Source organism: Microcebus murinus, chromosome 1, assembly GCF_040939455.1.
Source record: "Microcebus murinus isolate Inina chromosome 1, M.murinus_Inina_mat1.0, whole genome shotgun sequence".
Classification (NCBI taxonomy): Eukaryota; Metazoa; Chordata; class Mammalia; order Primates; family Cheirogaleidae; genus Microcebus; species Microcebus murinus.
The window spans coordinates 126,116,118-126,132,918 of NC_134104.1; the positions used below are offsets into that span (position 1 = coordinate 126,116,118).

General features: G+C 47.6%; 1 protein-coding gene across 2 annotated transcripts in view; it reads right to left on the reverse strand.

The window, feature by feature from the left end:
• The window catches only part of RFTN1 (raftlin, lipid raft linker 1), a 199,097-nt gene that overhangs the window by 52,226 nt on the left and 130,070 nt on the right, over positions 1–16,801 (reverse strand). For both annotated transcript variants that reach the window (XM_012766959.3, XM_012766960.3), the window contains exons 5-6: positions 10,099–10,486; positions 2,214–2,417 (exon numbers count right to left, since the gene is read on the reverse strand). In XM_012766959.3, the coding sequence (XP_012622413.2) occupies positions 2,214–2,417; positions 10,099–10,486 (592 nt within the window). The remainder of the gene's footprint in view (positions 1–2,213; positions 2,418–10,098; positions 10,487–16,801) is intronic.

A 16,801-nucleotide genomic window follows, 5' to 3' on the forward strand; every position in this document is an offset into this window, starting at 1 on the left:
TGGACATTCTGCAGCCCTCCCTGAGACGGGCACTTGCAGCTTTGGTGGAGCTCTAGACATGGCTGCACAGAGGGATATGTCAGAGGCTCCAGGGAGGACTTCACAGCTACACTTGCCAGGGGGAATTTCATGTTCTATCTTCAAGGCAGAAGGCTGGATTTAGTGCAGCTAAAGCCAAGGGAGGATATAACAGCATTTCAAACGCTCAAGTCACATCTGAAGAAAAAAACTGTATAAATTATATCTGTGTGTCTGGACTCCAGGTTGGAGACTGGGGTGAAGGGGGAGGAGAGGAAGTGAACTCAGCCTTGATTGCCACAGCCACAATCATTAGAGAGACAGCAAAGAGCTTTGTGAACTTTCAAGGTGTTCTCCTTTGAGGCTCAGCTTGTACCCAACATGCTCAGGCAGTGGGGCCAGAGAGAAAACCTCTCTTTTGCTGCCTTAATTCTCCTAAGAGGGGAAAAATTCTCAGGGGCCACCTGTGTATCTGCGAGCTCCAGCACCTCCCTGCACAGCTTTAACAGCTGACCCATCAGTTGCCTGGGGAGAAATGTCATGCACAGCCACGGAGAGCCTCTATGCACACCAAATGGGGACAAGGGGAGCTGCCGTTGCCACAGCACAAGAGGCAGCGATGAGGTGTCCCTGCAGGAAGTGGGGAGCCAAAGGGCCCTCCCCGGCCTCCCCTAATGCTGATGAGCAGGGCTGTAAAAATCTGCCCCGAGCATGTGCTGTCACTGGTGTCCCATGATGTGTCTCAGGACAGACTATGGCACTCCCTGGGTTTGGGGAAGTTTGCGGGCACCCGTGGAGGGCTTCCCTGTGTATTGACCTTGCTGCCAGGGCATGCAAGAGACTCTTCATTAGTTGTATTGAAGAAATGTAAATGCCAGCCACTAACCACATCTAACTATTTAAATTTAAATTGATGAAAATTAAATCAATCTTCAAATTCAGTTCCTCAGTCACACCAGCCATGTCTCAAGTGCTCAGTAGCCACAGAATGCCTAGTGCCTACCACACTGGACAACCCAGATATAGAGTACTTCTACCGTCCCAGAAACTTCCGTAGGACAGCCCAGCTCCGGATGTATTCTTAACAAGCCAATCACTTCTCTTATGTCATTCATCCATTCAACAAATGGTTGTGAACCACTACGCTATACAATGCCTCCCGCTACTATAATAGCATGTCAATATTAGCCATTGATATTTAGATATTTAGTAACTTGCATCCAAAATTAAGACCTGTCTGTACGGTATCAGGGATGATTTAAAGCATGTACATTCAGAATTAAGAAGGACGTCTCTATCTTAAGGATGCTTGCTTACATTTCAAAGATTGCAAACGATGTAGAATCCAGACTCCATTCCTGACACTGCTAATTCTTGAGAGAGAAAACGGCTCAACGACAAGACTCGGCGCTGTCGATGCCCCCTGCCAGGCTTTGCTGGGATACACAAATCTGGTGTGATGTTTCACCGAGGAAGCCTGCTGACTGGCAGCCCTCAGGACCTGCACGCGCTGGCGTGTCAGCCCCACTCCCTGAACTGCCTCCCAGCCTTGACACACCCTGGTGACTCAACTTGCCTTCTTGTTAACCCAAAACACTTTCTTTGCGTGACATGTTTCCCCACTGTGGGCAGACTTTCTTTCTGCCTTAGGAAAGCTGACATCTATAGCGCTACCCTGTGCTGCAAACCCCTGGAGATAACCCATTACTGGGGAGGGGGTGCAGGGTGCCATGAAACCCGGGAATAGTGTGAGTCTCCATGGAGCTTACAGCAACCAGGCTGTTCAATTTATTTCTCTGCTGTTAATTCCAAGGTGCTGCTACTGCTACTTCAATCTGTAATAGTGTCTACAAACAATTTGCACTTTTGGAATGGCACGCTCCCAGGGGGTAATTAACAAACCCAAGGAATAATCTTTTTAAAAGCTTTTAAAAACAACAGAGACTGAGGCCACCTCCAATGAAATGGAACCACTCCCCTTTTTCTGTCATTTCAGAAGATACCTGGTGGACTCCTAGAGAGGTGTAGAGGGCACAGGTCCTGGGCTTTATGGAAAGTTACTCAAGATGTGTTAATTAGAAATCCAGTGCAGCGTGTCTACTGGCTGTAGAGCTTCCGGAAGGGAACAGGCTCTGAAGAAGGGCTGAGATTACAAGAGTAAGAAGCAGAGATTACAACAGCTGTGCATTCCTTACCATTCACCATTCCGAGGTAAAAGACCGCGTTCACCAGCACGCCTCCTTTCCGGAAGTGGTCGCTCATGTGCTCCAGCCAGTTGGCGTCCAATCCGCTCACTGCCTGGCCGTTTCTGGAGACTCGGAGAGGAATGGTGACAGGGTAGTACTGCCGGCACTTCTGATGGCCCTTCGGTTTGTTGAAAAAAGCGAAGATCTCCAATTCTGTTGGGATTTGTAAAAGGAGAGGAGAAAGAGAAAAGGTCAACTGGTGATAAAAATCTGCCTCCTTGGATTTAGTGCAATCTCTCAGGGACCTCAAGAAATGATATGACTTTAAGAATAAAGTCTCTGCGAGGTTGTATTGTTGCCAAATAATAAAGCCTGATTCCAAGTGGTAAGTTGAGGCTGCCTTAAAGAAACATGGACCTCAAATGTTGGGCTTCAGATGGGGGACAGGCTTTGAATCTGGAATATAATGGATTTCTTTGCACAGTTAGGTGTTTGAGAGAGAACATAGTAGACACTTCCACAAATTTATACAAACATGTGTTTTGGAAGTAAAAGAGACATATTTGGGTGAGAGTTGGTCTTTAAAAAAGTATAGAGACACACAGAGACAAAAATACTGCTCTAATTCCAGGAATTGTGTACATCCCTGAACTCACTATTTATAAACCGCAGTGGTGTTTCCTGGGCCCTGACCCATAATACTTAATCAAGTACATCAAAAATACATCACTGATATGTAAAAATAAATATGTTCCCGTAAATGAGGGTTCCTGCCTGGAGGGGCAGGTCGGCCCCGCAGCCAAGCAGGCACTGGACGTGAGGCGCCAAGCTTTCGGGCCCTTCATTTATAGCTCGGTGCTTCAGAAATCAATACTCACAACCACCCAGCAGCTGAGCCATACGTGCTGCCGGGCATGAGTTAGCAGCGGCAGCCTCCAGGAGCAAATACCTGGAATTTCAATCTAAGTCTGAAGGTCTATTTTTGTGTTACTCATTTAGTCAAGCAATCAGAGTTGACCCAGCTTCAAAAGCTTTACTTACACAGGCTAGTCAGGAATATGCTTTGGTTTCCAAAAATATCTTCTCCAATCATAAAAAAAATCCCCACCCTCTTTCAAAGAAAAATTTAAAGATCATAAACAATGGTTGACATTAGCAATAAGAACAAAGCACATTTAAGCGAGAGACACCTGGACCCACATTCTGGGATGCAGTTTCCCAAATTTCAATATTTCACCATTTTTTTTGTATGTGTGGTATCCAAGGTCGTAGCTAATCATCTTTGTTTTAAATTGAGTCACTTTCCTTTGTTTAAATAAATGCATTTAAGAATGGAACTTTGCTTCATTTTAAAGGCAAACCACTGCCATTTGCCATAAACAAGGGGTAACAATGAGGCACATTGACACCAAAGATGTTCACCCACGTAACACCTAAAATTGGCTCATATAGGTACTGCATTTGGGGACAAAGGAAGTCTTCTCATAGCCTCATCTGATTTCTAGGGATCAACGCTGGGCCGTAAGACTTTGTCATCAGCAACAGTTAAACTAATAGGGGAGCCACTTCAAGTCCATCCTGTAGAAGCAATTAGAAAAGGAAGGTGCCATCTTCAGAAGTGCCCACCTGCATGCTAGACACCAACTCGAGCCTGTCCATCATGCCCACTCCACACTGCCTTTCTTGGTCCACCTGCCTGACTCACAGGAAGTCATCTGCAGCCAGGAAATAGTTCCACACAAGAAATTAGGTCCTGGGGCACAGAACTGGCAATCACTGGACTACTTCAAGACTTCAAAAGATAAACTTCAGAAATGGAGTGATGCAGAGGAGGTTTGTGATGGAGGGACCTGAGCCACGGACTGAACCTGGGGGGAGCAGGGAGTGAACTAGATGATGCGAGTTTTCCAGTCCCAGGTGCCAGTGGTTCAGATAAAAGCTGCAGTTACTAAAAGGATAAGCAGGGCTGAGTGAGTTCTTGGCTTTCTTTGGATTTCTTCAAAAGCAGACTGTATAAGCTTTCCTGTGCATGTAGTTTATTTAGGAAGTGACCCCAGGAAACAGAGGGAAGGGGTAGGGATGGGAACCTGGAGGAGATGAAGCCAATGACGGGTGCATTAAAGAGCAGGTTGCGGCTGGGGCACCTGGGGCTCAGTCCTGCCAGGGGCACTACACAACACACTTCAGGTTGGCCCACCAAGAGCAAGGAGGCTGGGGCATGTACCCACATGGACCGAAGGTCACTCCTGAGGCGTTAATTCCCCAGGGCCAATGGTCTGCCGGGCTGTTCCCATTCCTGAGAACAGCCTACCTTATGCAGAGGCTAAGGGAGCGGTGGGCTTGGCCAGAACTGTCTGCAGGTGACCCCAGGTGGGACTGGAGCACCACTTGCTACAATCTGCCCCAGGCAAGCCCAAATGCAAAATAATTAAAAAGAAAAAAAAATCCCACAGCCTCTGCACAGGAGAAGTGACTGGGGAATTTGGAAATGGCCAAAGTCCAAAAATACATGGTAACACTTGATCACACAGAAGGATCCCCACTCACGTGGCAAGACAGAAACGTGACTTTCTCAAATGCATAAGGAAACAGAAAAAGGGGAAGGCCAAAGGAGAAGTGAGAATGCAGGGGTGGGCGGAGGAAGAGGAGCTGGTCAGATGAGGTGGCTGGTGCTGACAGCATCCCGCTTTTCCAGCGATCTTCCCCAGGGGGGAGGACCGAAGCCAGAGACAGAAATAAATTTTTCAGGAAGGAAAAGGAAATGCTGTTAGAATGAAGAGCCTCCAAGGCATTCGTAGCAATGAAATATTGGGAGAAACCTGACTGCAGATGTGTAACCCGATAGTAAACCCTGTCCCACTGTCTCCTTGGCATGGTCCTCTTTCTACTCACATGGAAACCAGCCAAGAGAAACTGTCCAGAGATGATACTCTTTGATGTTTTCATATTCTGATTCTGCAACACACATCCTCACATGAGCAGGCACCAAAGACTCCAAAAAGAAGTCCCACATTTTGTTTAAATTTTCTCTGTGACTGTGCCATGACCCCAGCTGGAAGATTTTTCCAGACGTGGGACAGAAAGTCCCCAAGGGGTGGGGGAAGGCATTGTTTCTGAGCGTTCTGGGAACGGCTGAAGGCCTACGCTGGCAAAGCACCCAGGCAGGGTCAAGACTGTCTCCTGGTCTTTCCCTTCCCCGGACACAGGGGCCAGGCCTGTCTGGTTCAGACTCCTCATGCCCAGCAAGTCCCTGTGGTACACGAGGTGCTGCACACATGGTTGCTGGAGTGAGCTAAGCCAGACAGGAGGGAGAAGCCAGGGTGGGCAGGGGCACCAGCTGGGTCCACCAGGCCTTGCTACTCAGGGAGGAAAGAGGCAGGCGTCCAGCTCTGAGGCCCGCGCCTGGTGTAGGGACTCAAGCATGGGACGGGCACCTGCAGTCTGTCTGCAGGTATGGCCCCAGAGACCTGGGATTTGCGGTGAGCAGGGGACTGGTTGGGTCTTGGTCCCCAATGAGAACTCTGGCCTGGAGAGAAGAGAGTTGTGGCTTAACGTGTGGGGCTGCAAAGGCTTAGATGTAGGAAAAGGAAAAGGCGGCGAGCGAGGTAGCTGTGCTGGAAGGAACAAGTGTTGTGAGACTTGGCTGGGCAGCTGGGGCTGAGTGGGGATGCAGGCTGCTGAGGTTGTAGGTATGGCGGGAGGAGCAAGGGTCTGTGCTGGGAAGGCAGAGCTGTAGGTGCTGCAGAGGGGAGGCAGGGTGGGAAGGCAGGAGGGCTGCAGGATGCTCCGTGCAGATTGCTAGATCCGGGCAAGCTGCTCAGACTTCGATCAGGGTTGGGTACTAATAATAGCAGGGCACCTCTGGGCCAGCGTGAGGCCTGCCTGACAAGGCAGCAGGGAAAGGCAAAGTGCAGGAACCCCCACATGCGTGGCAATCCACAGGAAACCACTTGTGAACATGACAGCAGCCAAGGCCATGTGGCCCATATTTACAAGGGCCTTTCTCCTTCATCATCTCATGTGACTCTCCCAACCTCCATGGGAGGGGATGGCATTGGTCCTATGCCCAGAAGCGCTAAGTGGATCCCCCAGAAATCACAAGCCAGTAAGTGGCAGAGCCAAGAGTCTTTCAAACCCCAAACCCTGGGCTCTTTCCCAAATCTAACAAAAGGCTAATTTCGTGGGGACGCAGGGAGCAGGCACTGATGCCCACGGGTGGGAGCTCAATAGCTGTTCGTTAATGGACTCAGCGAAAGGCCAGAAAGGCAGCGGCAGGTGGCAGATCTGGGAGGGGGCACTGAGGAGCCGGCTATCTCGAGGGTGTGGGGAGAGGAGGGCACTGGCCCAGTGAGGAAGGAGCTCGCATGTCGGAAAAGCACGAGCCCTGAGCTTTACACACCCACAATGAGCTGGCAGCGGAGGAGGTCTACAGCCCGAAATGCAACAGAGATCCCAGCTTAGGTTTCTGGCTGACATTTAAGTGAGGGGGTGCAGGCTAGGAAGGGCAGCGCTTGGAAGGCTTATTATTTTGGTGCAGTGAGAACTGGAATTGTCGTGAACCTGCCTGGCTTCTGTGTATTTTTCTGACTGTAGCTGTAGCGACAGAGACGCTGGGGCTGTCCCTGCACGGGCTCAGGTGATCACTGCTGAGCACAGGCCTCAAACCAAAAGGAGTTTCCCAGACCAGGACCCAGAGGCAGTGAGCAGGGGGCGGAACGCAAGACCTGAGGGGGGTGAGGGGGGAATCACTGCTGGGCCGACCCGCAGGGATGGGGGAACCTGCCCGGATGGAGATTCCGCTGGAAAGTCCTGTATGAGCAGCCACTGCCTAGATTCTCCTCTCCCCAAGGCCTCCTACGAAGGAAATAAATTAACTGAGGAGGAGGGGAGAGGAGGGAGACTCCCTCTGGATTTTTTTTAATTGTCTTGCTGTGATTGCCTATTTAAGCCCACCTGGCAGAAAGGGGAGTAAAAACACTTCACCCTCCTTAGGGGGCCCTGAGAGAGGCGAGCTGAGCTGAGCTGAGCTGAGCTAGCAGGCGGGTGGGGCCTGTGCACTGCAGGGCAATGCTGAGCGGACGTCCCGGGAAGGAAACCAGGAGACTGCCCAGCAAAAAGATTAGGACAGAAGCTGGGGGTCAGGCGAGGTCATGACCAATGGGTGTAAAGTCCTGGACCTCTAGCCTTCAGGGAGGCCAGATGCTGAAGCTGTGAGGGAGAAAGCTAACTGTGTGAGGGCAGGGATGGCGACCTGCCTTATCTGTGAAATGGGCATAATGACAGCATCTTCTGCCACAAAGCTGTTGTGAGGAGCAATTGACACGATACATAGGAAGGACCCAGAATGGCGCACTCGGGGTGACCACCCCCATTGTGACTGCTTCCTGCCCATCCCCCAGAGACCTGTATGCCTGCTAGTACCTCCGTGTGATCAATAGCTGATGAAAACTCCAAAGGCGCCTTTATGCCACCAAAAGAGGAAAAAAGGGTAACAGTGAGCTGCCTAAATTTCAGAGACCTGTAGCCCCAGCAGACAGCGAAGGCGCAGCCTCAGGTGTGAGGCCAGCAGCTGCCTACCTGCCTTGGGAGACTGGGGTCAGAGGAGGCTTTCATACCCCGATGCCTGTCACCTCCCATAGCTGAAGGTCCCACCCACTGGTGGGCTGACGCTTCCAGAAACACACACACATTATCCATTGTGCTCCAGGAGGACCTGCTTTTCTAGGAAGGAACAGGCACTTGATGAGATGGGATAGAGGCCAAGGCGCTCTGTGTGTTGTGGGTTTTCCGTGTGTTCAGTCATATGGGCATCTCTGGGTGAGGGAGGTGAGTTGCCACAGGGCAGCAGTAGGGTCTTGGCACCTGGGGAGGTTGTTAGGACAAGTCTCCCCAATGACTCTCTCCTGGGCCAACCACAAAAGGAAGGAAGTCTGAAAGGAGTCTTGCAGGAAGGTGGTTTCTGGAGTGCAGGGAGGAGCCACAGCCTCCTTCCTCTAAGCTAGGTTTCCAGGAGAGGTGGAGGTCGAGGGTCAGGGCTACTGAGCCTGCACCCCAACAACAGCAGCTCACACGTACAGGTCAAGCTGTGCTGAGTTCTTTAAACGTACATCTCCTCTAACATTTCGACAAGCGATTGTTCCATCCTTATTTTACAGGGTGAGAAATTGAGGCACAGAGGGTAAGTATGTGATTATGGCACACATGGGAGGCAGCAGGCTGGAATGTGAACACGCTGGGTTCCCAACCACAGTGCTACCTGCCTCTCTGTGAGTCCTGCCCCGGTCTCCTGGGGGACCCATGCCTGGCCAGGCCCTCACCCTCCTGCAGTCCTGGATGGTAGGGAAAGGGTCCACTGAGGCCTGTCTTCCTTCTCAGGATTCAGAGTGCACACATCCAGCCCATCCTCAATGAGAAGATGGAGCTTTCTGGGTTAAGCCTTGGGCATTGATCATGGAGATACAGGCTGGGTCTAAATGTGCCCTCAGTTACTCCGTGAAGGGAGCAGAAGTGTGCCCGAAACCGAGTGAAAAATCACAGAAATGAAGGGCTCTGCTTCAGTGCACAGTAAAGAAAGATCAAGGCCTTGATTAAACAATAATCTTCATATATCCCAGAAGTGAGGCAGCTCCATTCTCTCCCTCTAAATCAACTTTGCAAATAAGCCCCCAGAATTAACCAACTCATAACTTTCTTCTCAAGAAGTTCTAATGTAACAAAAGAAACTATTTCTGCTTGTTTTCACTTCTCGAAGCATCAACTATTCCTTATCACTTGGAAGAGGCTAATTTCAAGAATTAGTAAAAAAATAATAACAACATTAACCAGGGAGATGATCCAGAAAGGCCTAAACAGAAAGCCCACTAAGGCTGGAGGGTCTTGATACTTGTCTGCCTTCCCAAGGCCAGAGAGGCATATGGCCAATGTAAGTGCCTTGCCTTAGGGAAATGACTAGACGCTAGATTTCCTAGAATTAGTGAGAGAAGTTAAGGGCCTCAGTAAATGACATTAGCCTATCACGCAGGAAAGACCATGCAGAGAGACGTAATAGGATGGTGGTGAAGCCCACCTGGGTTCACTCACCACATCTGTCAATTTCCAGCCCAGGCAACAAATCTGCTCCCTAAATCCCAGTCCACTCAGCTGTAAATTGGGCAATGAGAACAGAGCTCACCCACATCACCAGGCTATCAGGAGAATGAAGAGATGAGGCATTTAAAATGCTTACTGGCACAGGGCTTGGTCTGCAGGAAGCACAACTAAATGTTGGCATTACTACTGTTATCGTGTTGTTATCTGACATCCCCAACCTAAAGTGCATGCTCTAATGGCCTCTTGCAACGTGATTAGGAGGATTCACATACTGGTGGCCTATCCTTGGCAGGGTGTTCTCTCCACTGTGCTGATTTCTCAGCTCTATAACTCCCTGAAACCTGGGTGTTCACATCCTAATGAGTTGAAACACCAGTTTCCTGCACAATTTGCCCTCAACTGGCTTTCTTGTTGTCTTGCTTTCAGGAAATATTTTAAGAAGTGGAATGCACGTTCTCACTGGTGTCTGGCACGTTGACACTTCCTGTGTGAAGGCAAGGTAATTCAAGGGCAATTCGAGAGCACAGGGGATAAAATAACTCACAGTTCAGAATCCACTTGAAACGTGACATTCTGAAGCAACTGCCAGTCCATTTCATGTGGTTCTGCTCTCCCCAGAAGTCACAACTTCAGTTAAGTAAACAGGCAGCCCGGATAACTGCTTGATGCAGTTTTTCCTGTCTGATGGACTGCTGTCTCTACACTCTAATTCCATTTAGTTTTCCCTAAGATGCCATGCAGATTACCGAAAAGCTGTTAGCCTCTCTCTTTACCATGGGTCAAACCCCGGCGCTGACATACTTACTCCCAGAGAGTGGCTCTTCACACACGCCAAAGGGATCGCAGTCCGGTCCATCCAGGGTCTTGCTCAGCCTGCGTGGCGAAAATTCTCCGCCATCTCCCTCTCCAGAGGGTGAGCTGGGCTGCTCGGCGGCGGGCACCTCCTCTCTCACGCCTGTGCCAGGCTCTGGGCTCTGGTCCCCCCCGACGGGAGCACTGCACGCGTCTGCGGCCCCTGGGTTCTCCTTCTCCAACCACGACACGCGGTCCCCACGTGCGTTTCTGGCATCTCTGGCGTCCTCGGCGCTGTTGGCGGCGTGCGCGCGAGGGCTGCTGCCTGCCGAGTTCACAGGGGGCCGCGACTGAGGTATAACGCCGACAAATTTCAGGCCCCGGCTTGCGGCCTCCTGGATCTGCAGGGCAAACGACATGAAGGGAACTAAGTGAACGGGATGGCCTGTCACAGGCGCCCCTGAGGCCCGCGAGGCTACCTCGGCGTGGGCGGGAAGAACCCCAACATGGCGGAGCTCCGCGTCCTCACCCCCGCCTGACGGAGGCAGACGCGCGGGCTTGGTCTCTTTAACTCTGTTGTCTGAGGGAAAAGTAAAGCATGTCGCTACGAAGGGTCGGCATCACCTCTCTGTGAAACACTGCATTAGTCCATTAGTCCCTATTAGCTTTTTTTTTTTTTTAAGAGTGTGAAAAAAAGGTTATAAAAGGATAAGCTAGAACAAATAGAGTTTGAAAGAGGAAGTTCACTTCGGTAAGAGTTTATTTTTCTGTTATCTTTCTTTCTGATGAATCACCTACTTCCTGCCCACTGGGCTACTATATAAATACAGTATGTCTATAGAACCACACACTAACACCAGGTGGCATTTTATGACCCAAAGAGCTTCCTTTTTTAGACAATAGTTCTGGCAGAGAAGAGCAGAGGTGGGGGAAATCACTCCCGGGCGAAGGCTAAGGGGACATCCGATGGACACCCAGCTCTGCTCCGTGTCTCTCAGGCCCAGGGTATGGCAGCAAAGGAGCCCACAGACCATGCCCAGCCCACAGCGATAGGCAGGACCTTGGCTGTACATGTCCTGGTACACACTGTGCACCGCAGTAACAAGGTAACTGTTCCTTCTCACTCCTTGCACCTGTAGGAGGGGGTGACCCTCCATGTGGAGTACTGTGGCACTCTCCCTAGAAAACAGCCCCAAGCAATTGAATTTAACAGCCACAAGTCTGAAAGAAAAATTCAAGGTAATAGCCTAATAAAATCAAGCAAGAGCCAGCCAAAATAGAAGATGGGCTTTAGGGGACTTTCCAGGCAAGGATGCTCAAGGCGCTTTACAAATATGTAAGGCAGTCAGAGACCTCAGAGCTGTCTAAGTCTTAGTCACCAACCCCTAAGCAGATAACCTCAGAAAATACTGAGGCCTCTGCACCCATCATCTATTCCCATTTGAGAATTAGTTTCGTTAACACAGAGCTACTCTCTCTAAAGGAAAGGCAGTCCTTGGCAGCTCTCCTACTGTGAACCAACCTAACGGAATTTTAGTTCCACACTGCACATTCCAGAAGAAAGTCCAGAGCAATTGCAAGTGTGCAGTGTGGTCTTTATATAAAGTCTAGCCTGTGTCAGACAACAATAACAATGGTAGCAATTGCCATCTAGTCTAGACCTATGTGCCAGGCACTGGAGTAAGCATTTTACTTAAGTTGTTTAGTTGAACCCTTCAATGACCCTGCATGGTATCATTATCCCCATTTCAGACAAGGACACCACGGCCCAGAGGCATTAAAATCATAAAGCAAGCAGTGAGTAGCCAGAGTGCAGAGTCAGGTCTGGCTTGGGCCGAAGTCTATTCTAACCACAAGACCAAGTAGATGCATCTCAAGGCATCAAATACCTACAAGTCCCGGGGCATGTACGTTTCCATTCATATGTCCATGGTTGGCTCAATTCACTCTTATTTAAAGTTAAAAAAATGTTTAAAATCATTCTTTTCATTCTGAAAAATCATTTTCCATTCATTAATCTGTGATATCCACCAAACTAGAAATTATTATGAAAAGCTTCTAAAAGATGACACAGGTAACAAAAGTTTTAAAAGAAAAGAGTGGGGACATAATTACACCCCAGAAACTTAGGTTAAGGAAAGATTTTACATACGGAGGTTAGCTTTGAGCTTCCTGGCAACATATGCAAAAAGAGAAAGGCAATAGATTTTATAGTCCTCAAATGAAATGAGGAGACAGCTTTGTACTAGCTCCTGCTGCTACTGTCTTACCACAGAGAAAACTGATATTACTACTGAAGCATTTTTAATTTTTTTTTAAATTTTTTTAATATAAATGGGTAGGGGGTTGTAAGGAGGGGTGTTCAGACAGAGTTTCCCTCTGTCACCCTGGGTAGAGTGCAGTGGGGTCACTGTAGCTCACTGCAACCTCAAACTCCTAGGCTCAAGTGATTCTTCTGCCTCAGCCTACTAGGTAGCTCGGACTACAGGCGCACACCGCAACACCTGGCTGGAGTGGAGTTTTTCCTCCCTCCCTCCCTCCCTCCCTTCCTTTCTTTCTTTCTTTTTGGTAGAGACAGGGTCTTGCTCTTGCTTAGGCTAGTCTCGAACTCCTGAGCTCAAGCAATCCTCCTGCCTCGGCCTCCCAGAGTGCTAGCATTATAGGCATGAACCACCACACACAGTCTGAAGCATTTTTAAAAACTGAGGGCTCAACCACAGGCTAGTCTCAACTGGAGTCTTAGAAATTGCACAAGGTTTGAAGGCTTTCAGAAAGGCCTGGCTTGGAGCCCCAGATGTGTGACTAACTGGCTTGGGGAAGCAGGGTGGGTTGCATAAGTTTTCTCATCTATAAAATGGGAGGAATCGTAATTCCCCCATTTGCTCTAAAGATCAGATACTACGTATGGCAAGTGCACCAAAGGACAGGGCACAGGAAGGATACTCTAACCTTTCTCCTTACCAGGCCTGGGCTTCCGTGGCCCTGCTGAGACTGCTAAAAGTCATGCAGAGGAAGAGGCAAGGACTCTGGACACAAGGCTATCTTAGCCCTCCCGTTTCCACTGGGACTTGAAGAATTGGAGAGGCTTAGACACAGACTTCTGCTCTTCTCCCATGACAAACTGGACAACCATATTCCTTTGCCATATTGTGCTGTAAATTTATTCTCCAGGCCAGGGGTTCTCAGTGTGGTCCCCAGAACAGCAGCATCAGCAACCACTTGGGAACTTGTTGGAAATACAAATTCTCAGGCCCCACCCAAACCTACAGCATCAGAAACTCTGGGGCTGGGGTCCAGCAATGAGTGTTCTAACAAGCTCTCCAGGTAATTCCAATGCAGCCCAAGATTTGAGAATCACTGTTAGAGAATACACATTTGATGAGGGCCGGGGCTTTTGGCATTGCTGTGTCCCCAGAGATACCAGCATACAGCAGGTTCTCAATAAGTATCTGTTGAATGAATGAATAAATACACTAAATAATGGATGAGTATGTTATGTTCCTTCTCCCAGACTGAGCTCCTTGAAGGTAGGGATGGAAACTGATTAATTTTTCAGCTCTAGAATTCAAGAAACATTTATTAAGTCCCTACACTGGCCCAGACCAACACTGTGCTTAGGTGCTGAGATACAAAATCGGAGGTTCCAACCCTCAAGAAAATTCATCCAATTATTATAAACAAACTTTAAAAATAATTACACTAACATGGAACAATTAATATTTATAATATTATGTAAAAAATCAAGATTCTTAACTTTATGGAATAGAATTATAACAACTTTGTAATATACATACATAAAGTATACATGAAAACAGCACTGTATTTGGGGAGTGGAGCTGTGAGTGATTTTTTTATATTAATTTTTTGTAGAGATGGGGTCTCCTTATGTTGCTCAAGCTGGTCTCGAACTCCTGGCCTCAAGTGATACTCTTGCCTCAGCCTCTCAAAGTGCTGGAGACTGTAAGCATGAGCCACCATGCCCAGCCCAATTTTTTTTTTATTTCTGTGTAATTTTTCAAAATTTATTTAATGAGCACACATGTTACTTTATTTATTTATTTTTGGTGAGTAGAGAAGGGGGTTTTGCTATGTTGCTCAGGCTGGTCTTGACCTCCTGGCCTCAACCAATCCTCCCACCATGGCCTCCCACAGTACTGGGATTATAGGCATGAACCACCATACCTGATGCATGTTACTTTTAGAATTGAAGAAAGTAAATATTTTAAAAATTTATCATAGAGGGTAATAAATGCAGTAATGGATGTAAAGGTATAGAAAGACAGTGACAAAAGTGATTGTTTCTGCCTGAGGGGAGGCTGAGAAAAGTTTCTCATAGTAGGTCAGAGGTGTAACAAACGAGAGGCGTAATACAACAGGAAGAGGTGAGCAGCGTGACAGAACTGGAGTGTGCGTGCCTCACTTTAAAGTATTCATATCCTTTTTTTGTTTTCTAAAATACTGTACTAAACAAAACCTGTTTGGGAACCAACTCTGCAGGAGGCTTTGAAGGATGAATAGGAGTTCACCAGATATGTGAAGGAAAGGGAGACGGGCAATCTATGTAAAGGCAAGGAAGCATCATCATGGCAAAAGCTTAATGGTGTGCAACAGCCTGGTGTAGGAAGGAAATTTCTAGAATTATTTCTGGAACATGACAGGAAAAGCCAGGAGTGCCCAGAAATGAGGCTGGACTAGAATGCACAAAAGACTAGATCACATACGTCCATGGATACCATGCCAACAAAGGCTCTGCCTTCACCCTGCAGGCCAGCATATTCCCCAACTCTCCCACCATAGCATTATAACTTCAAGAGTAGAAGAGGGCGGGAGTCCCAGGCCAAAGCTCAAGATTTCTTTGAATATTAATCTTTTACCTTCAACAGCAGTGCAAATTTTGTATCCTGCATCATAGTACTGCATAGTACCAAAACCTTTAAAAAGACGCCTAAGTTAAATGCTCCTCTCATCCAAGCCATCCAGGGAAATTCATGACCCCAGGAAGAAGATGAATCGTTGTGCATAAATCTTTATCTGCAGCTCTACTTACACCCTTCGGGTGGATTCCTGGAAGCAGAATTAATGAGTCAAGGGATATTAACTTTTCAAAGGCTTGATACAGGCTGCCAAATTGTTTACCAGAAAGGGTGAGTAGTCCTTTTTAACTAGAGGACCACATTTAGATTTTATAAAGATCAATATTTGGCTAGCCCCTAGGGGCCTTGACACTTCAAGTTTTCTGCCTTATCCTAGTATAGACACTTTCTTTTCTCTTTTTCATAAAGTCATTTGACTGTGTACATATAGCTAAACTGACTCTGACTTTTCCTTGTTTCTCATTCATGTATTCATAACTTGCATTGAGCAAGTCACATGCATGGTAACAGCAGGCACTAGTTCCTACTCAACAGGGCTCATCCTTGGCCATGAACCCTCAACTCTACACTCTCCCTTGGTGATTTCCTAAAACACGGCTTTAGACACTGATCATACATTAATTATTCCCCAGTTTGAATTCCTATCCCTGGCGTTCCTTGGAATTTCAGACCCACATGGTCGATGATCACAGCTGATGGGTCTCCTTCAACCTGGTCTCTCAAACTGGAGACACAGGCATTTTCTTCTTCAGCTCTTCCCTTTTTCTAGTCCTATGTGTCCATTCACCACCTCCTGCCAGACTTACCCTTCAATGTTTCTGGAATCTCTTTCCCATTCTCCATACAACCACAAGGTTACTTTACTTTAGGCCCTCAGCATGTGCTGCTGGATAGCATCATAACATCAAGTTACACCACGGTCCTCATCAGCATGGGACCGAACCAATATGGAAGAACAAACCATGAGTAGCCAGGTCACCTTACCCATGGAGTTCCCCGTGGACTGTCACACACATGCCTACAACATTTCTCTAACAATTGCAAGTAGTAAAAACAACTATCAACATTGTACAACTCTTCTACAAAGAATTTTCACATGCATTGATTTAGGCCTCAAAATAATACCTTACAGAAGGGGAAACTGGTTAAGAGATTATGTGCCTGGTCAAACACTTCACAGAGCTAATCAAAGGTAATGCCTGGATTTGACTCTGGGTATTCTAAGCCAGCCTGATGCCCTTCAACAATATCACTCTTTCCACTTCATTAAATAATCCAATCTACACCAAGATGCCCAGCTGGATACCAGTTTAAACTGAAATACACCCTCACCCACCTTCTTCTCATTTCTGCTGCCTTTAAGAACTATCCTACCCCTAATAATTAAAGGAGTAACGATTGCTGGTTTCTACTGATCCAAGACTTCATTCAATTGCTCTATAATAAGTAAGAACAAATTTCATGGTAACTGTAATCAAGAATCATGAGGTAAAAAAGTTTTTTTTTTTTTTCAGACAGAGTCTCTCTCTGTTGCCCAGGCTACAGTGCAGTGGTGTCATCATAGCTCACAGGAATCTCAAACTCCTGGGCTCAAGCGATCCTCCTGCCTCAGCCTCCCAAAGTGCTAGTATTATAGGCATGAGCCACCATGCCTGCCTTTTTTTTGTTTTTAATTTTGTTATATAAAAAGTTTCAACTCATTGTAAAAAAAAAACGCCTTTGGTTATACATTTGAGGAATCACTTTTCTTAAAAATAACAACATGACATTGGGATAGTTCCAGATAATCTAGGAGGGATTACTCATTACTCTACTTTCAAAATGAATATAATGCTGCTAAGG